The 21675-nt window shown below is 43.8% G+C and overlaps 1 protein-coding gene and 1 non-coding gene across 2 annotated transcripts; one reads left to right on the forward strand and one right to left on the reverse strand.

Moving 5' to 3' along the window:
- Positions 1-1446: 1446 nt before the first annotated feature.
- LOC116958832 lies at positions 1447-1574 on the forward strand. Its single transcript, XR_004405488.1, has one exon. It is a non-coding gene; the product is annotated as a U6atac minor spliceosomal RNA (small nuclear RNA).
- A 1431-nt stretch (positions 1575-3005) lies between these two features.
- Positions 3006-17809, reverse strand: WDR5 (WD repeat domain 5). Its single transcript, XM_042786888.1, has 14 exons — positions 17626-17809; positions 15868-16054; positions 14884-14992; positions 13441-13514; positions 12401-12490; positions 11627-11716; positions 10331-10414; positions 9174-9229; positions 8989-9035; positions 8110-8185; positions 6672-6705; positions 5844-5918; positions 5114-5201; positions 3006-4101 (listed from the first exon to the last, which is right to left on the reverse strand). Exons 2-14 carry the CDS (start codon positions 15946-15948, stop codon positions 4001-4003), a joined length of 1005 nt encoding a protein of 334 aa, XP_042642822.1. The 5' UTR covers positions 15949-16054; positions 17626-17809; the 3' UTR covers positions 3006-4000.
- Positions 17810-21675: the final 3866 nt, after the last annotated feature.

The following is a 21675-nucleotide window of genomic DNA, read 5'->3' on the forward strand; positions in this document are numbered from 1 at the left end:
TGGGCATCTACAGCTCAGGAGGGGCAATTAGCACCTGCCAGAAGTGCCTAAGTAACGCAGGTCATTTATTCAAATCACTTAAACTACCCCCAGTGTCTCGCTTGCCTCAAAACAATGTGATTATAACAAATGTCTAACACGGCAAAGCCTGAAAGCCTTGGGGAGAAGGGATAAAACGCAGGAAATGGGATTGATTTAAACACTTGCCTAAATCAGAGCATTCAATAAGGAGGGGAAACTAACTTTTAATCCCTTAATAAACTCATCGGTATCTGGAAGGGGCGGCCGGGAGCAGCCCGGGCTCTGCTCCGCGCAACGCCGGGCCCAGCATCTGGTTTCCGCGGCCTCATCCTGCAAAGCGGCTCCTCCGCGGGCACCGGCCGGTCCTTCCCGCGGGGAACGGAGCGGGGAGCCCCGGGAAAGCCGCGGAGCCCAGTCCGGGGGCACAAACCCCCGGTGTCGGTGTGCCCAGCGGCCGGCTGCTGGGGTGGGTAACCGCGGCGGGAACATCACCCAGGCGCCAACCGGTTTGAGGTGCCGCTGGCGTCGATTTAGCCAGACGTTTGCTTTGATTCTGCATCCCTTGGGATTCTGCATCCCTTGGGATGCAGAAAATAAAGACCTTTAGAAGAGGAGGGGAATAAACCCCCCAACTCTGAGCCCGCTTCCACAGCTGGAACCAGTGAATGCTTCTTTTTAACTTAAACAGCGCTGATGTGATTCAGAGAGGTTTATCAGCGCAGGGGCACTGGGAACACGTTAGGAAGCAGCCTTCCTCCCCCGACGGAGGAAAATTTGATTAGCAAATCCCGCCGGTACACTCGTGTTCCCACTTAAACCTTCGGGATGCCCGGAAAGACGGCTAAAGCCTGCACGGATTAGACAGGTTCGCCTGCAAATCCTGCTTTAGGGCTCAGCCCGACGGGAGGCAGCGCTCAGCGCACGGAACCCACCGCCGTGTGTGTGTGTGTGACCCCACACACCCCCCCCCCGTGTCCCCGTGTCCCCACCCGCGTTCGCGTTCCCGGGCTCCGCTCCGCACCCGCCACAGGCGGGACTCGAACACTCGTCCTTCAGTCCCTCCCGCCGCCATTAGCGAGGCGGGAACCAGACGTGCCCTCCCCCCCCCCCCGCGCTGAACGCGACCGCTGATTGGGAAGCGCGCCCGTCCGCCAGGGGGCAGGCGAAGAGGATGGTGGCGCCGCACTCTGATTGGTTAAAGGGGATGAATATATTAAGAGGGCTGGAGAAAAGCGCGCCTCTGGGCTACTTTAACGGGGTTTTTCAAGGTTTTTATAAATCATACGGGAAGAAAGTAAAATGATTTATCAGTTTCAGGAAGATATGTTAAACTGAGAAGGAATAAACCAGAAACTTTTCCTCACGCAAACCTTAGAGCAAGGGATTGATGGAGGCTTAAATATCAGACGCTGCAGCCCTGCCCGTGTGTTGTATGAAAGGAGAGAAGGTTAGCACTCCCCTTGATAAGGATGGAAGAGGCCCCTGTGGCCTATACAACACGCATACGGTTAAGGCACTGCCACCTACTTCGTGGCATCTAACCATGTTTTTTTTTTTCCATTTTTCGTGTGTGTTGGGGAGCTCCCCCCGGTTTACTTTCGTTCACCCAGATTCTCCTTTTCCCTCTTCCCCAGCAGAGCCCCAGGGGTATAGCTCACTTCCCCTCAGCAGGTTGTGACATGCTTCAACCTCTACCAGCCTGCACCTCACACAAGCAAAGCCACATCTCTCCTACTACGGGGCAGGGAGCCAGCCCAGCCCTTCCACAAACCTTGTTTGCAATATTGTGCTCTAGGAGATTAGCTAATCCTGCCCGTCAAACCCCCACTGACGTGCCAGGCTGGATATAATTATAGCTAAGTAGAGCTCAGGCCAAAAGGTCCCAGCTTTATTCCCAGGTTGAATACTAGGGACTTAAACACAAAGGACAGCTTCCCAGTACATCCTTTAAATCAGGGCGCTGCAGTCTGGCAGAAAAGAATTCCCTTTTCAAATTTCCTCCTGATAGCAGGGAAATCATCTCCACAGCTCTTTGGCTCAGAGGGCAAGGAAAGAGCCACAACACAGCTGAGCAAGCAAAGCCACTCACACACACACAGCTACATGGGAAGCACGATGCCACAAAACCATTCTGAATCTACGTAAGAAAGTTTTGTTGAAGGGATATACCAGCTTCTCCACACTGGTAAAGTGGCACAGCCACATCCTGCAGTTGAAAAGTTTCATTGGTCTGTGAGAGACTGAAAAAAAAATCATGGGGTTAAGAAATTATTTCAGCAGTAACACTCACTAGGGCTAGAGACACAGTGCTCTTTCCTGGGGGTAATGAAAAACCTCAAAACAGTGATATTATTAATAGCCATTTTAGCACCAGCTCAACATGAACTATTTTTATATTTCAAAAAGAAAAGCTATACCTCATGTCTTGCAGCTGTCTTCTTTGCTAAGTGTAAAGCAAGACAGTCTCCGAGCAGCCACTAGAGGAGAGGTTTGTACTGTAATTGATTTTCGGTTATTATGAAGCACATGAGGCTGATACCAAAAAAAATGGATTTTTGCTTCACCAGGAACAAAACAACCCCTTCCAGCATAACCCTTTGGACACAATAAAACTTGTGTCTCAACGCAATTCCTAAGCAGCACAAGCGATCTCCTGGGTCCTCGCTCAGCCTGCCCTGCCCGTCCTGCAAGGAGATGGCAGCAGGATTCCCTCCCCCTCAGCTAAAGGTCTCTGAGAGGGTTTGGACTAATGTTCCCTCTGCTGAGGACACCTTCAAGTTCAATGCTTACTTTCTATAAACAAATTCTGACTTGAGTTATACCCCTCTTTTATTTCTCAGCAACAGATATAAAGCACCACGCTCCTCCTCCTCTTCCTCCTCCCTCAGTGGAACTGTGGCAGAAATACTGACTTCTAAAGATGTTTTTAAGGGAGTCGTCTTTGGACACAGACACTTCACATTAGTACACTCTTACCACAAGCATACACATAAAATCCCACCTTTTTATTATGGCATATGGTATTTTTTTGGATGTGTAAATACCACATGGGTATGACAAAAAGGGAAAGAAATATCAATGCTGAAATAGATACAGAGTCATGCCATTATCAATACAGTTTCATACGATGGATTTTCAAGATACAAAAGTCTGGGGTTTTTTCTTTTTACATTGAAATAACTTTACAGTGTTCTGTGAGCTTGCTTTATAACCAGAAGAGAAAAAAATTAAAATATGCAGAGAACAACTACAAGCAGGATTCATTTTAATGGTTAACAGAAGAACTGTAACTTTGCTCTAGAACAGCATCTATTAAACACACGTAACAAGAGGTAAGCAACTATACAGAAGTTAAGAGGAGATTTCACCACAGGAGTCAAGTCAGGGGCAGAAAAAGGGAAATCTGGAACTGCATGGTTTTATTTGGTCACAAAGTTTGAGCTGTGTTTAAAATGAAGCACCCTTAAAGATGCAGTACTCCTATTGAAAACAATACCGAAACTTCCCAAGAGACTAGAACCTACATTCTGAAAAAAAAAAAAAAAAAATTAAAAAAAATTCAACATTTAAAAAAAATTCCACACATCTCTAGGCTTGTGACTTAACTTACTGTTACAAAGTAGACTGGCAGCTCTTCCTTAAGCAGCAACCGTGCCCAAAAGTAATGCCACCATAAAGTACAGTATCTTTGGGGTGTCCAATACAAGGCTGACACTTCTAACGCGATGTCAGAATGATCCATTTGTTTGCCAAAAGATCAGGCAAGAAAAGGAGACACTGCATATTTTTTTTTTTCCACCATGTTGCCTGGTTCTAGCAAAGAGCTAAGACGTTTTCTTTGGGCCAAGACTAACAGAAACCACTTTATCAAATATTCTTCAGGTTTCCTGCCAAACTGGATTTATTATTCTCATGTGGCTTTTTAATATTTTTTTAAAAACATTTTTTCCTGACAGTCTCTAAAGAGATACTGGAACATTTAACAGTCACTCTTCCACAGTTTAATTGTTTTGTCGTTTTCTAGTGCCGCTGATGCAATGATGTTTTCTGTTGGGTGACAAGCTGTTGAGATTACAACATCTAAACAAAAAGAAAAGATATACAAATATCATTATTTACAGCAGTGAAATCTGGTTCATAGCAAGCATTTCTGAAAATGAATGTGTATTGCTACTACAGTTTAAAACAGCATAGCCAAGTTACTATTTCCTTGTAGCAGAATTATAAATGCATTATTCATAAATATTTTCCAACTACTGCTTCTCTGTGAGAGGAAATACTAGCAAAAAACAATTGAGAGCAGTAGTTGGAAAGTGTTTGACAGGTTTCAAAATAAAAGAACTCTCTAGATTCCGGTTCTTGCTTACTTTACAGACAAAACTCTTGGCATATTAAATCAGAGACAGCTAATAAAAACCCAGTTCAGTTTTTTCTTTCCATGTAAGGTATTTCCAACATCCTATTCAGTGCTCAGATAGTACTTCATCTTCAGAGCCTTGCCCTAGCCTGAAAATTGAAACCTGCTGCCACTGCCCCCACTTACCATCCAAATCAATGATCCTGCAAAGGAATAAGCATGCTTAGATTTCACAGCACAGTTCCTTCTAGTCAGCACAGTGAAAGTCCTGCTCTCTTATGAGATTCAGACTGCAGTATCCATCAGGTGACATCTCAATAAATGCTCAACTCTGCCTTCAAGGACAGGAATATGTACAGACATTTACAAACAGCAGGACCACATCAGTCCTTATCCTTTCAAGAGCGGCAGTTTTGGAAGGTGTTAATAGGCATTTCAAACTCACTATTATTATGAGTCACTTAAATATCTCAACCACTTCTGAACTCAAGGAAATCTCTTTTGTAAGCTGATATCAAAGTTCTCATGGTGAAAGAATAAACACTTGCAATGCCCATAAAATACCCTTCATAAAAAGGAGCGAACTCCTAGGGTTCAATTAAGCTTCAGCCAGAAAAGAATTTATGGGTCTGACAGTCAAAACTAAACATCAGAGAGAAAATGCTCATGCTAAGCCCTCATTACAAGCTGATGTGAGGGATATTGCATCAGTAGAAACAAAGTCCTCTTCCACACCTGTGTGTCCTTGTAATTTCTGTACAATCTCTTTTGTCTGAAGGTTCCAAATATAAACCAGGTTGTCTTCTGAACCAGACACGATCCACTGGAGGGGCAGAGTTAAAAAAAAAAAAAAAAAAAAACAAAAAACAAACAAACACCACAGTTAATCTTTCTCCTCACCTACATCTAACTGATATTATTTGATATTATTCGGTAAACATTTCATTGTCATCGAATGAAAGGGAAAACTTCCAACATTATATGACTGCTTGGTGTGACTCATTCTCTCTCAGCCTCTATTCAGTGCACACAGGTAGCAGAAAGCTTTGTTCCACCCTGTGTATGCCAGAGGAGGAAAAGTAACAGAGCAAAAAGCACTCAGGTGGCTCTGTGTTAGGACTTAATCTTTACTGATCTGTTGTGTCACACCAACATATCACCTGATGGCTGATTGCTGTGTGGCTATGGTGACCAGATACACAAGCAGCTGCTCTCCTGCTGCAGGAAAGGTCTTTTCTGCTGCCACAGTGGCAGGAGCCTTCGGTGGGACAGCGGGCCCAGAGACACACACCAGAGGGGCTCAGAGGGACCTCCCTAGGATCCCCTCCTCTTCTCCCACTGCACTATGGCACCTGAGAACCAGCACCCACCAAAGGAGGTTTCCATTCCCAAACTACTGTTTCTTATACAGAGAAAAGCAGTAAAACCCACACATCTGTAAAAAGCATCTCACATAAACACTAACCTTTCCACCAGTAACGGAGAAATTTGCAAATATGCAGTACTTCTCATTTTTGTGTCCTGTGTACGTCTTCAGGCACTGAAAGTGAAGAGCCATTAATACAGCTGAGAGGTAGTTTTCTCAGTCAAGGACAAACCCACTTGGCAGAAAAGACTAAATATATCTGTGTTTCCCACCCTGCCAACTTATCTAGAAGATGCAGAAGGCATCTCTAGAACGCTAAACAATTTTGGGCACGGGAGGGGAAAAAGCCCTAAATTTGTCACATTACCACAGAGAAAGACAGCAACAGTAATTTATTGTTCAAGAAGAAAAAATAATTAATATAACTTTACCTAATGTCTCACAACTGTGCAGAAGCCAAATCACTTTTTTTTTTTTTTTCCTCCAAAGGCATCTTTAGTCATAGAATTGTAGAATAGTTTGGGTTGGAAAGGACCTTTACAGGTCATCTAGTCCACACCCCCTACAACGAGCAGGGACACCTTCCACTAGATCAGGTTGCTCAGAGCCCCATCTAACCTGGCCTTGAACCCTTCCAGGGAGGGGGCATCTACCATCTCTGGACAACATGTTCAGTGTTTCACCACCCTCACTGTAAAAACTTTCTTCCTTATATCTAGTCTAAATCTACCCTCTCTTAGTTTAAAGCCACTACCCCTTGTCCTATCACAACAGGTCCTGCTAAAAGTTAGGAGCCCTTTATTGGAGAGGACAAACTTTTTTCTAAAGGTTTTATGAAATGTTAAGCAAGCTTAAAAAGCACATACAAAATTCAGATTTTCCTATAAGCTTAGTTAAGCCTACATAGTGAAATAGGATTGTTTTTACCTTTCCTTTGCTGTAGTCCCAAAGTTTAAGAGTGCTAGAAAACAACAAAAAAACAAAGGTTTTAGTTTTTGTTGCTTTCACATGTGACAATTTCCTAGCAGCAGAAAAAGTTTTTCCATACCTGAGTTAAAATCTACATGGAACACTTTAGCCTGGCTTCAGAATACAGTGTTAGTTAACCCCAAAGTATCCATTTTATTGCCATGCCATTCATGTTCTCCTCCATGAAAAGGATGTATTTAAATATTTCCTCACACCTACAAGTTTCTTTATAAATAATGGCCAGACAACTGGGAAAATGATGGGCAGGATAACAGACAGGTTACAGTGAGAGAGGATAAGGTGGTTTGGCAGACAACCCCCAACGTATCCAAAAGATTGAAACAGATTTCATTGGATATCATCTTTCACAGAATGAGAAACCCACTACAACCAGGAATGGCCCTGCAAACCATGCCCTTTCCCCAGCTGTTTTAAAATCAAATCCTGCTGAAAGCAGATACAGACCAAAATACACACACGCTGCCCTAATTTTTCAACTTGTAGTCCTGCACTGGGGTGTTTCAGGGGAGTAAACACTGGACTGAGGCATCCTCAACCCATTCAAGCCTCAGCCCAAGCAGAGCAAGTGAGTAACTATGCTACTGAATACAGTTTGGACACAAAACGAGTCACTTTTTTCAGGCAAGCATTAGATTCTTCCATAGACTAAGCAAGCCCTGTGCATGTCTGGGCATAGACCATCCATACTGACTCCCAGCTTACTGTCAGAGATTGCAAGAGAGTCCCCTTGCTCTTCCCCAGGGAGCCTAACCTGGGTTTTCTCTGCTTTTCATTGACTATTTGAAAAAGGCAGGCAACAGTCTGTGCTATCTTTTGTAAAAAGATGCTCAGACAGGGAGAGCGTCAACCTCACGACCTAGGAAACGAAGGCCTCATGAAAGCAACAGCATCATTACTCTCTGTGAATGGAGATGACAGACCAGCTAATCCCTTCTTAGTAACTGCATGGAAATTCTCCAGGTGAATCATTCTCAATACAACCAGCCCACATGCACTGCTTTTATGCCTTACACACAAAGTTATTTATATACTGCAGTCTTTTATAGGCTAGATTTTCTGTCTCTCGATGTTACAAAAGAATCGTATGATTAATGCAAGGAAGTGCTGAGGTTTTGAAAGGTACAAGAAGGTATGAATGGGTGTTGCAGTCATTAAGCAGTGCCAAGACTTTAAACAACCCAAGTTCTGCCTGTGCCATTAGCAAGCACACCACTCTGCATGCTTTTCAAGTTTGTTAGTGTATATGGACTTGCGCAGTGTCATTCCTACGATAGTTAAAGAGCAGTAAAATAAAGTTTTATCTGATACTCAAACACTTCAAAGCCTGTGGGGTTTTAGTATACTTAGTATACTTTTTTTTTTTTTTAATACTTACTTGTCCAAAGTTGCAGCTAGTATGTATTTGCCATTTGGTGAGAATTTCACAAAAGACACAGGAGGGTTATCATCATCTACAGTGAAAATAAATGCAATATTAAACAGTGCACAGTTGTATTGTCTCATTGACAGAAAATTGCTTTTGACAAGAATTTGTTGTTAATTGCTTCACTGAAACAAGCTTTCAGTTTTCTTGTCCCTTGGTACTTCAAGAAAGAGTTGTAAGAAAGGCGATTGTTTTCACTAAGAAAATGATAGTAAGCATTTTGCTCATAAACATTTTAAATAACCCGTTGTAACTGAACTTTCCTTCCTTGCATCAACACTTACCAGAGCAGGACCATACCTCTACCTTAAAATTCATTATATTAGAATGCATGCCACTGATTTGCAGTGTCATACAACTTGTCTATATAATGCTTTGTAAGAATATGAAGGGCTAGAGAACATATGCCCAACAGGTGGTTTGCTTTTATTAGCTATGCTCACAAGATGCCTTCATGCATCTTGCAATAAAAAGGCAGCTTGTGTAGTCACACACTACCTGTTTCCATAACATCCAACAGCACAAACAATTTTGTCGTTGCATTTTTGAACTACTGCACAGCAAGCACTACACAGCTGAATGGTAGAAAACTTTGGAAAACTCTCATTTGTCCATCTATACTATAGAACACTCTCAAAACTTAAAACAAATTTCCATTCACGTGAGAGGATAGCTCCTCTTATTGCAATAGACAGGACAACAGTGTACAAACAGAATGGTATGAAGACAGTAAAATAAAGCTTAAGGAAGCCACTGTTCACTGCAATGATGCAGAATATCTGTGTCACAATAGAGAAAAATAGAGCACAAATAAGAAATATTCCTACTTACCAATCAGTGTTTTCAAGCACTGGCCTGATGCTGTATCCCAGATTCGACTATTAAAAACACATGAGAATCATTACATTTGTTTTGTTCTGACTTTAACATTACAAATACAAGCTTTTTTTGAAACCTCCTTTATGTTTAAATGCAAAACGTTTGAACAGGGCTGCAGACAAGAAGTAACCACTTACCAGAGTCCATCATAGCTACTTGACACTATCAGGGACCCATCGCGATTAAAATGCACCTGTAATAGTATAGAAGGGGAAAAATAACTTTGCTGATGTTCATAAAGGTCAAATTTTTAAGCTCCACTGAATGTACTTATCTTCCATTACTGACACTGCAATTCATGTGGATAGAAGCAGAAATCCAACATGACATACAAACAATAGGCATGAGTTTAGATGGGTAACACCATGAAAACCAAGACTCTTCCCCCCACCCCAGTTTGTCTGGCATAATTATAAAGAGGGATGGATGTTAACTACAGCTGTTTATTCAAGTACCAGGGACTGGAATAAATGTTTCTTCAGAAGCTGAAAAGAACACATGAACACACAGATACTCTGTTCAGACAGCATTAGCTGTTTGAATTATAGTAGTATCGAACCTGGGGATAGTGCCTTGTAATTTTAAAGGCAGGGAATTTAACCTCATATGTAGCCACATATATGTTTTAAGGTCAATGTATTGCCTTGAACTACACATCAAGATACTGCTATTTTAAAGAATAATTACTACTAACATACATTTGCAAGTGTGAAATATCTTCCACACAAGGCAGAACAATCATGTTACAACAGCCATGGTGTAGCGCATCTGAGGCTCAAATTTTTTTCAGTTTCCTTCATTTCAAAAACATTAAGAGTTGAACACCTCCTGGTTTTCCTTCATTTGAATGGATATTGCTGTATTCCAAGCTCCTGTCACCTATTAAATGAATGAGATTTGAAACAGAGTATACTATGGAACTACCCTGTTCTGAACTTTAGTATTAGTTTGGAACAATACAAAAGCAACAGATGTACAGGTTGTTCTGCAAGCCTCAAGTGACCACAGATCTATGCCCCAGCATCAGACTGCCAGACCCAAGCATGACTATTCACTGCTTCCCACATTAACACCCAGGACTAAAATCCACACCCGCCTTGCAGAAAACACTGTCCATTTCATTCTCCCTGAGCAATGGCCACTGGCAAATCCACCACAGCCCATCCACTACACTGTGTAAGGGGTTGATAATAAGAGTTAGAGCACAAAGCCACTTCTCTACAGAGAGGTAGGAGAGGAGCTCTGCTAAAGAAAATAAGCATGTTAGTGCATTCATTTATCAGAAGGGACTTACAGCTGAAACTGGGTCAGAATGAGCCGGCAATGTCTTGAGGCACTTCCCTGTTTTCACATCCCATATCCTCACACTTTCATCAAACTGAAATTGAAGAAATACACAAGGTGGTTTAATGATGCACCTACTCAAGGCATGCCTACTCGAGGTGTTACAGCTTGACTAGATGCATGTGCCTTCCTCCAGCTGCACTGCAGCTGCATCAGAAAGCCTAGAACACAAGCACCACACAGGGCAAAAATAACAGACTGGGAATGTAGCTCCCTGAACTCCTCCTCTCCATGCAGGAAACCTGCATGTTGCGGATGGGTTAAGGGCTTGACTGTGTCCCCAAGCAAAGGCAGCAGTGGCTCTGTGCAGTTCATTCAACTGCGAGCTCTATTTGTGGAAGAAGACAGAGAATTGAAATGGTAAGCTGTTGTGATCAATACCCCCTGATCCCAACCCTTGGTAATGTGGCTAGCATAACTAACGCCATTTTATAAGGCAAGCAGCCATTCTCTGTGACTGAGCGGGTCACATATTCCTTCCCTTTCCCTCACCATGAGGCCCTGAAGACCCTGTGAACCAAGCAGACAAACTGAACAGATTTCTTCTTCCCCTCCCTACCAGCTCAAGATTCCTGGGCACCAGGCCGATTACTCCCTTCCTCGGCAGCCTTGAAGGTCCCAGGCATGCAGCCAGCCTGGTGCTGGTGATCACCCCATCCCAGAACAGGGAAGTGTAACAGCACACAGAGCCCTGTCTACAAAAGTCAAGGTCACGAGTGTTGAGCGGGGAACCTGGACCAGAACTGCTGCTGGACAGTGAGACCATGACCCTCTCGGTAGCCAGGGACTCTCCCACCATCATCTGCTTCCTCTGAGGATTTTGTTTTATATGATTTTCAAGTCTAGATTATGATTCTTATATTGATACAGCAAGCCATGTACTAAGAACTGCAGAGGGTCCAGGTGATTAGAAGTCATACTCTAAGTTAAGTTAGAACCTAGATGATTAGAAATTAAAAGTTAAATGGTATTATAAATTCTGTATTATGCTACCTACAAATTGTACTGCATTAATTCTGCTTGTAGAAATCCTGTGCCATTCTAATCGTAAATTCTGTGCTATACTAATTATAATATCCTGTTAAGAAAAAAAAACTTTAATTGTAACTACAATTTAGTTCCATCATCATTCTGTCAAGTACCCCTAAAAGAACCTGTCTGTCCCTTTAGTGTTAGGTGACAGGGGTGTGCAGTAAGTACTAGCTTTGCACAAAGGAGAAGAAAAAAAAAAAAAAAAGTCACTTACTGATCCAGAAACGATGAGGTTTGACTGAGGGTTGAAGTTGCAGCAGAAAACATAGTTACTGTGCCCTTTCAATGTCTTTAAGCACTTACCCTGAAATAAGATTCAGCAGAGTTAAATATACAGCATCCTTCAGCACAATAAATTAATTCAGGTAAGTTGCATTAAGGTTAATCACTGTGCAGCACACAAAGAAACCATCTCTAACCCCAGATTTAGATGGGCAGAGGACCAGCTACAGCAAAACAACAGGAAAATACCACCACCCCCCCCGCCGCCATTTTTAATGACTGCAGCCAAATGGCAAACCCTTTGGGCAACTTAGGGCAACCAAGCAGTTTAGCATACCTAATCAAAATTCAGCCAAATTATCCAGTTCTCATTGTAATCACAGAAAAGGAAGGGCAAGAGAAGCAAAACTAAGCGAAGCTATGACAAGAAGTTACAAAAAGGTTTCATCTGAGAGGCTGCTTTCAGAAATTAAGCCTGTGGTTGCATCAACACCATAACGCTTAAGAACTCTCAGAAGATAACCAGACTCCTCATGGTACCCATAAGCATCCCCCTATTTCCAAAAGCAGACAGCGTAACTCACTCATCCTCACAGCCCGTTTAACCAGCAGCTCATCATAAGCAGGAAAGAGTATTACCCAAAGAGGAGCCCATACTTAAAACTCTACCTTCTCTCATCATAACACATCAAGGCTGTCTCTCAGAAGAACATAAGTTAAGATGCCAATGCTGGGGAAAAGGAAGGTAAATAGTTTCTGCACTTACCGAGCTTACATCCCATATTTTGAGAGTTTTGTCATCAGAGGCAGAGACAAGAAGGTTGGAATCTGATGACCAAGCAACATCAGAGATACCCTAAAACAAAGGAAAACAATTCTCTTCTCAGCTCTGTTTGTTCACTGACACAGGAAAATAGAGAACACAGATTGCATATTATACTCACTGCTGAAGCTTGAAAGAAAATTCAGCACTGAGAGTTGGGAATTCATTGTTTTGACTGGGTTAGGAGCTCCTTTGACGCTTGTTCATTTTCAACTGAGCCATATACTCCCAAAAACATCAACGGCTTGTTCACACAGCTCTTACACTGTGGCTACCAACACCCTTTCTTGGAATTCATCAACAGTACGCTATATAAACTAATCTGAATAAGTGGCTTCTCTTTAGGACAAATGGTTTGCTCTTTACAGTCTGAGTCTCCAAGGGCTGGAGAAGAACAAGATTCTACTGGTTTTTCTTTTGGTGAATCTCCATTTGTGCTTATAAAACTTCAGCATGCAGAAACTTTAGAAAACAAAACCAAAGGGTTTGGGAGTTTGTGTTTTCTTTAGAACTTTTCAGAATGAGTAAGGTTTGTGTTTATGTAGGCAAACCCACAAGAAACATTCAATCTCCTTAAAAGGCAAGCCAGTCTGCTCCATATACAAAGGAAAGATGGAACAGGACACAGTGTTAAGAGTTTACAAGGCTTTTCACCCAAGAAGGCACTGCCCCATGTCTGAGGTTGGTGTCCCTGAAATGGATGGACTCAAGAAAATGGCAAGGCAGGGTGCACACAGGTACTTCATTATCAGCCTGCACATCACCCACACTTCCAGCCTGATCTGGTATTACTTCAGCAATTCCAGTCCCAGGCTGTTGCACAGGACTATAAACAAAGAAGTACAAATCAAGACTGAAGAACAAACCTTCTACACATGTCAAACTAAACAAGAATGGAAATTTCTGGATGAGGAAAAGAAAGCAAAATTCTTCACAAGGAAGTCTGTATTCAAGTGCACAGTAATCTCCTTCCTCATACTTACCAACTTATGACCAGATATTGTTTTTTCAAACTTGCCATCATATGCTCCCCAAATTTTAATGAGTTTGTCAGCAGCTGGAAAAGAATGTGACAGTTAAGATATTAACAGCACTAACAGATAAAGCTGTCCCTTCCAGGTGAAAATAAATATGTTAACTACATCTCTGCAAACACTGGGTAGTTGTCCCTCCCCAACCAGACCTAAGTGTATAAGGTAATATGTAATTGGTAAAGAACAGTTTCGCGTACATGCCAAGCTGCAGCAGCTGAGATTACATAAACTGCCTGGAATGCACAGAGTCTCCAGCTGCTTTAGTTTCTCTGATGACAATTTGGGTTTCTACTTTTGTTTTAGATTGCCAGTGGTAAAAGTAGTACTATCCCATGAGGAATGCTGAAATGCTTTTGCCCAAAAAGAACAAAAATTACATAAGCCAGAACAAAAATTACATAAGCCAGTCCAAATTAATGCCTGCAAAAACCCAAACATATTATCCATGTTAATTTGCAATACACACCAGACAAAAAGGCTGATATTTGCCAGAAATAGAGTTTGGACAATCTGGGTGGTAGAGAGGAGGGAACTTTCATAAGGACACTTGAGCATGAATATTATATATGGTACAGTGCACTGGTCTTATTAAGGCTAATTGCAGTTAAGCCAAAGACCTAAGTCATTCCCATGTCTGGAAGATGTTCATGTGGCCCTCACCATCATATTCAACAGTGTTCTTTTCAATTACCTTCTCCTTATATATAGATCCTCTCTGGATCACTGATGGTCATATAAACACATTTTTCAATGGAAAGTTGTCAAGCAATGTTAACTACCAAAAAAATTTTTGGAAATACCAAAGCTGAAAGGAAGAGGACTTGACCTACCACTTATGACAGCAAGTAGTAAAACACTATTTATCATAACCTTCTACACAGTTCACTGGGGTAATCAAAGGCTCTGATACATTAAACACCACAGGTACACTGACAGAAACACACGGCCAGTCCCCCGTATCACATTCTACAGTCCAGTCTAGTAGCACAGAGCTACCTTCCTTACTTCCCAGCGTTAAGCTTTTGCCTGCAGATACCACACACAAAGTTTAATTTAAAAACTTTGGCTATGTCTTTATCGATACAGAAAAGCACAAGGGTTTACTTTGCACAGGAAAAGAACCCTGGGTTTGCTTTTGCCCATTTGCTCAGTAAAGAAAGCTGAGCAGGTGAGGACTCTGCAACTTGGCAACGCACAGAAGATCCAGCGTTCAAAGTAAGGGAACTTAAAAAGCTTAAAGCAGATTATCTCAAAGACTGACAGCCTTGTTATTGTTCCTTTTAAGAAAAACCATGACATTACATCCCTCCTCCATCTGATGAAGGTAACAGGCAGTTCTCCAAGGCCCACATTTGCATGTTTTAAATGAGATAAAAAGAAAGTAATACTTACAGGAGCTGGCTAGCCACTCTCCATTAGGACTAAACTTTACTGATGAGACTGCCTTTGTATGTCCTGCTAACGTGAACTTTAGAGCATAGTTTGGTTTTACTGGTGCAGGCTGTAAGAAAAACATATACAAATGAGTTGAATAAACTCCAAATTTCGTATCTCAGTGACAAGCTCTGTATCAGACCAGGTCAGTACACAGTAATGGACTGCACAGATGTTCACCATTATAGAGATTTCAGCGTTTACATTTCCGCCCCCCCCCTCCAAATTAAAAAAATAACGGAACAAACACCCTTGCTGTCTGGGGCCAGCAGTGCCTTACTGTTGCATGCACAACACCAACTCATCCTTGATACGAATTTCATCCAAGCCAATAAATAATGAACAGGTGAGAGTAATCCAACAGTCCAACCATAAAGTGCTTGGTAGATCAAAATAATAGTCTTGGTATTGATCTGTGTAGTGCTTTTAAACGTTTGCAGTTTTCATCCTTATCATGAATTAAATCACAGGCCAATTCCTCCATACCCCTAAAATACCTTCTTTTTTTCCCTTTTCACCCTCTGCAAATGCTTCATGGTTAGGCAATAACATCTTTGAGCATCTGCAGGCTTCAAAAGAATGTGGATGACTGCTTCCCAACTTTGCAACTGCAATTATAGATTCACCAATTCTCCAGTCACCTCTAGGTATTCCAAGGATACAAACAACCTGCTTTTCTAACACTCAAAGTGACAAGAAGTATTTCTTTAGCAAGAACTTCCACAAAACCAAAAAACCTTAGTGCTGCAGAAGAGGTTTTACTCCATCCACTTTTCCCATAAAATCCTCAGCATGTTTTCAGCTCGAGACAACAGCAGAAGCAGAGATCCAAAGATTTTAATCTATATGAGAATTGAATTCTCTAATTCTGGTTTGCCTGTTGAATAGGCAGGTAGTTGCCATGAGTATTTACACGGATATTGTTGAGAGCCCCACACACACCTTGCTCTGATTGGTTGAGGAGGAAGGAGTAGATTGTGTTTTGGTGGATTCTGCATCTGGCTTCTTTTCTTCTGTTGCCATGGTTCTGAAGCTGGCAAATGAGACTTATGGTGCTTGAAGGGGAGAATGAATGTGCTGCTTCAAAAGGCAGACCTTGCCACAGCAAGAACCACACTGAAATGAAAACCTGGAAGAAAAACAAAATATTCTCATTAGCTGTCAAAAAGATTCTCAGCGGCTAGAAGAATGAGATTAGCCTAACTGCAGGTCACCAGAAACCAGTAAGAAAACCTGTATGCTCTATCTGTTTAACAACAGAGCAGTATTTTAGGCCTTCAGACCTATTAATGTGCAAGACCAAGAACCCAAGCCATAGCCTTTTATCACTTCTTGGAAACCTTTTCTCCACTCTGCTCCATTTCAAATGGAAATCAAGCAGAATAGTTTCTGGGTGTGGCAGGGTTTTCATATCATATTCCCCAAAATACTCCTAAATTCCCAGTACACAGTAAATACCAGTTTCTACAAAAGGTGGAAGGCACAGTCCACGGCCTTTTTTCAGGTTTATTAAGGTACAGAATAGAAGATCATAACAAACACAAAAAAATAACAATTATTTCCAAAGCTTAAGACCCTACTAGATTTCCTTCATCTCAGAATGCAAATATTTCGGTCTCATATTTCCCTCCTAAATGGTTTGAGCATCAAATCATACCCTTTTCCGCCCGAGACTTTCACCCGACTGAAAGCCACCCTTGTATTAGTCTCACCAGACTCGCTTTCTGTAACAAAACCTGATAAAGTGCTGTGCCAGTATTCGGTAATCAGGGCTGATGCTGCAGAGGGAACAAATCTCCATTGCAGCTCAGCTACGTTTCAGCTTAGTAACTGAATAACCTCCAGCTCACGCTGCAAGGATCCGTCTTCAAAGCACGCTCGCCATGCCCCACCACCACTACCATTCTTTTTGCGGGTGGCAGCAGATTTGGGAGCAATAGCGTTTGCTCTTCCAGCACCTACTGGCATTTTAGGCATCTCTTTCTCGGGAGGGTGCAGAGCAGAGCGCTACCAGTTGCCTGCCGGCTTTAATAAGCCCTCTCCACATCGCGGAGAAATCACTGGTCGCAACAATGAGAAATTAAAGTTTTCTAATGCAGATCAGGCCCTTTTCATCTGGAACTAATCTGGGAACTTCGGCGAGCAGGCACCCTGCTGCCAGCGCTCGGCCCCGCCTGCCCCGCGGCACCCTCCGGCTCCCACGCCCGAGGGGCTTCGCGGCGGGGCCACGCCAGGTCCCCCACCATCACCACCCAAAAAAAAAAAAAAAAAAAAAAAAAAAAAACCCAAAAAAAACGCCCAGCAGCGGCCCAGACCCGTCGCGGGGCACGCGGAACCAGCACCCCCCTCCCCCCCTCCGGGCTACCAACGCCCCTTCCCCGCTCGCCCTCGCCTCGCTGTGAGGAGGGAGATGGGGGGGGGGGGGGGGAATAGTTCCCTGCGGCGACACCGAAGTTTTTTTTGAGGGGGGAGCACCCCAGCCCGCCCGCATCTGCACCGCCCGCCGGCCCGGGGGTCCCCGCGCGGGAAAATTGGGGGGGGGGGAAGGAGGAAAAGGCGGGAGGGAAGGAGGGTGGGGGAGCGGGGTCCGCGTGCTGCCTGAGGGGAGGCGGCGGCGCCGCGCGCCGGGGAACGGTGGTTGCGGGAGACGGGGCGGTGAGGAGACGAGAGGGGAACGGGCCCGCCCCCGCGCCCACTTACCGGGGGAAGGGGGGGGAGGGAAGGGGGGACCGGCGGCGGCGGCGCCGCCACCTCCTCCTCCTCCTCCTCCTCCTCCTCTGCCGCGGATGAAGGAGGAGCGCGGCCGCGGGAGGGGAAGGGGGGGGGGAAAGGGGGGGGAACGCGGCGGCGGCGGCGGCAGCTCCGGGGCCGCCAGGCGGGGGGGAATGCGGAACGGCGCATGCGCGGTGCGGGCCAAAGGCTGCACAATGCCGCTCTCTCTCGGGAGCGCTACGGCAAGGCCCGAGCGCCAAAAAAAAAAAAAAAAAAAAAAAAAAAAAAACAGAAATCGGCGTTCGTGCGCGCGGGCGGTGCCTTAAAGGGGCAGGCGCCGCCTTCGCTTCGGCCGTTCTCCCGCCCTTCGCTGGGCCGGGCTGGGTGGCAGCGGTCAGCGGCTCGGAGTTCCCTGTCGTGCTGTTCCCTGCGTCGCGGGTAAGGCGCCCTGAGGTGCTGCCCTTGCTGTAGGGAGCGAGGACAGCAGCCGCCAGTGCTCTGCCCGGCCTGTGGTGTGGCGTGGGTCTGGTCGAGGCCCCGTCCAGCCCTGCGTGACATTCCCGTGTGGCACAGATCACCCACGGCACTGCTGGTCCCGCACACAGCCGGCTAACCCACGGGCATAACTCTGCTCCCACGCCTTGCAGTTGTTGGAAAACCGTTGGGTCTGGCTGCAGCGGGTTCCTTGGTGTCTTTGGGTCACGATGTGCAGGCCAGCCCCGCTGGAAACATCCACCAGTACCACAGATAAAAACCGTTAAGGAAAAGACCAAGCTAATCCATAACGCAGCAGTGTATATAATGCGTGAGGCTAATGCATGAACCATCTAAGAACGCAGTATTTGCCTGGGTGAGAGCAGATCTGGGGCGGTTCTCAGCGTACAAGGGCCCTGACTCAGAAGTGTTTAACTTTGATTTATTAAGGCCAAACAGCCAACTTAAGCATAGGTTTAAGCACTTTCCTGGAGAGCAGTGTTTTTTCCTAAACAACAACCCAACGCCACACAGAGCACATTATAGTCTGCTTTCAGTTAGGGGGAAGAAAAGGGAGACACGTGTCATTTACTGGCACTTTAACACAGGAAGATGTTGGGGCTCTAAAAATTCTAGTGGCAGTTGAGAAAGGAAAAAAAATCTGAAAAAAACCTGTGGTACAGTGAAGCCAAGGCCCTTCCTCTCCAGCCTGTAAAGCCACAGCAGGAGTCTGGAGAATAAACCCTGCCATCTAAACACAGGGAGGTGAAACATAGTTAGAAGAGCTGCACAGTCCCCAGAACAATATTAGGAAACAAATCCAGTTAAGTTCCTGTTGCTGATTCTTCCAGATGGTTTTGCCTTGAAGTTTTCACTCTTTTAAAAAATAAATACGAAATAAAATGAGAGAGCACAAATCAGATCAGCGGTATAATGCTATGTATTTATATACCTTTCTTGTGATAGGGGTAGGGTGTTTTTCTCATGTTGGAGACAGAAGTTTGTATTTTGCCTCTCAGTGTCTGCTTTGGAAGTTTTTGCCTGATATTTTCATATATATATGTATACAATACATATGTATGCATGTATAAAAATTCTTATCTATACTGACTAATACCTCTCAGGAACCTGAAAACCGTAAGCCTTGACTACAAATTAATCATAAACAAGTTGTTGGCCTCTAGGTCTCCTGGATTTTTTTAAAACAAGTATAAAGCATGATAAACTCCATTTGGTAAAGTACTTGGTCACATGCTAGACTGGGGTTTTGACAGTATGGTGCTTGCAGAAAAAGGCAGCTCAGCAAGCAAGGACGTTTCTTTGGGACTGCGTAATGTGAGTACCTAGGGATTTGCACAGACAGCACATTGTCTTTGGATGAAATTTAACTTGTTGGTTATTAGTCATCTGTGAGGGTCTTTCTCGCTCCCCCAGCCATGCTGCCACAGCTGGGATCAGCAGGATGTGACATCTGTCCAAATTCCCTCTCTGGAAAAGAGTGGGGTTTGGCAGGCTTCTCCCTCACAAAATCTTTCATTCCATTTAGTTCAAAATAGCCTGAACTTGGTGACCTGCCAAGTACACTGGAAAAGACACCTGCCTGAGGTTTTTATGGGGGAGAACAGCTTCCCATAATGATGAAAGGGAAAGAAAAGCTCATGAGTGGCTCAGGTTATATGGAAGTGACTGCTTTCAGTGCTGCTGGGATCCCTTTGGATGGCCTTAAGGGTGACAGGAACAGAGCTGAGGCCATGGGTCCTGATATGACTAATGTATACAATTTTGTCATAGGTACTACTGAGACCAGAACTAATCCAGTCCTGCAGATTTGATCCAAAGGACATTAATGTTTGTGGAAAAGCTCCCACTAACCTCAGTACATGCTGGATCTGCTCTTTAGACCTGACTGCTGCAAACAAGCTAACTCTTACGTTTCCAATGGTGAGTAATAAGGCACTAAGCTTACAAACTGTGTAAGCCCATGTTTATGTTTTGGCACAATTAGCAATCTCAGGACTTTTATTTGCTTAGGCCTCTCAGCAGTCAGAGGAAGCACAGAACAGACTTACTGTATGTTACATGCTGCTCAAGAAACGGAGGGAGGAAGAACTCATGAGACCTGCTGCATCTCTTAAGGGCTTTTAAAGAGCAGCTGATCTCTAACATATAGCTGTTTCTATGTGGTTGCTAATATGCTGCTCTGTTTTTTTCTAAATACATGGCATTTATATGTTTCTTCTGGGATTTAAAAACAAACACTGAACCTTTTCCAAGCTGATATTTCTACCTCCCCCACTACAGTATGAACCTTGCTTGCATCACTGCCAACATTTGTTCTTTTAAAAGTAGAAAATCTTACCCCAGTGGAGAGCAGGTAGGATTTGACTCATTCTGCCCTGGGAGGGATGTGTACAAACACTTAGCCTGGGCATGAGGGGCCTACGTTAGTTGAAGAACTTCTTTCAAAGTAAAATCATTGAAGATGGCATGTATAGAGCTCCATGTTAGAAAGGATCTGTTAAGAAATAGTTGATGTTTTTGAAGATAAGGTAGGACTTCACACAGCAATGTGCTGTAGTGTATCATTCAAAGCAGATTCTCCCCCAATGCAAGTCACAGCCAAGTTAATGCAGAAAGGCTGCTGATTTGAGAGCCCCAGACTGAATCACACACCGTCTGACTGCCAGACATGATGACAGCCTGCTTCTCCCAGCCACTTCAACTGGAGCAGCAGGTTCTCAGCACCTCTGTGAATCAGGAGCTTCATTCTTGGCTGGTGTAAATGGTTGCAACTTCAATAAACGGACAGTTCAATACGATTAACTCATATCTCTGAGACAGTTCTAGTGAAAACTGAATATATTTATCACTCAATGTAATTTAGAAATCAAGATGTTTGAAAATATTACTATTTGGTCAGAGCATCTCATTACCATTCTCTCCAGTACTTTGTAAGAGGGCAGGAGAAAAAGTAAGAAAACACACAGGAATCCATTAGGGCTTTAGCCAGCTGAAATCTAGGATGTTCCAGCATCTGTTAGTTTAAACTGCCAACTCAGTAGCACACACTATTCACAAGTTTGCTTACCTGTGCAAACCACTGTGTTAACAGCAGGTGCTAGGTCTCTGCATCACACTGAATGTGTACCAAAACCATTTAGATGCAGCTAATTTTCAAATAAACATATTTACTGTGGTCAAAGATATGCAGCCATAGTGGCTGGGCAGTTTCTTTTCACTTCTCAGATTCCGTGGTCATGTCCCTTTCTTCTCTCCCACAATAGTTTAGGCCTTTGATCTGCTTCTTTCCATACATATAAATCTTAGCCCTCTGTATCCCAGCCTCCAGCTCCTCCAAGTAATGCTTCTTGTTACATCCTGATAAAAGACACCAAGGTCAGATAGAATATTTTGTGGGGTCTTCATTCCCTTCCTCTCCATTGCAGGGGAAACCATTCATCTCTGTTTCTCTGGTTTGAGAACTGCCAATCTGAAAGGACATTATTGAAATCCGCGCCAGACCCTCCATTGGATATTGGCTGTCTCCAGACCAGCATTGAGATC

Source organism: Tyto alba, unplaced genomic scaffold, assembly GCF_018691265.1.
Source record: "Tyto alba isolate M040663 unplaced genomic scaffold, T.alba_DEE_v4.0 Super-Scaffold_11, whole genome shotgun sequence".
In the NCBI taxonomy this organism is placed as follows: Eukaryota; Metazoa; Chordata; class Aves; order Strigiformes; family Tytonidae; genus Tyto; species Tyto alba.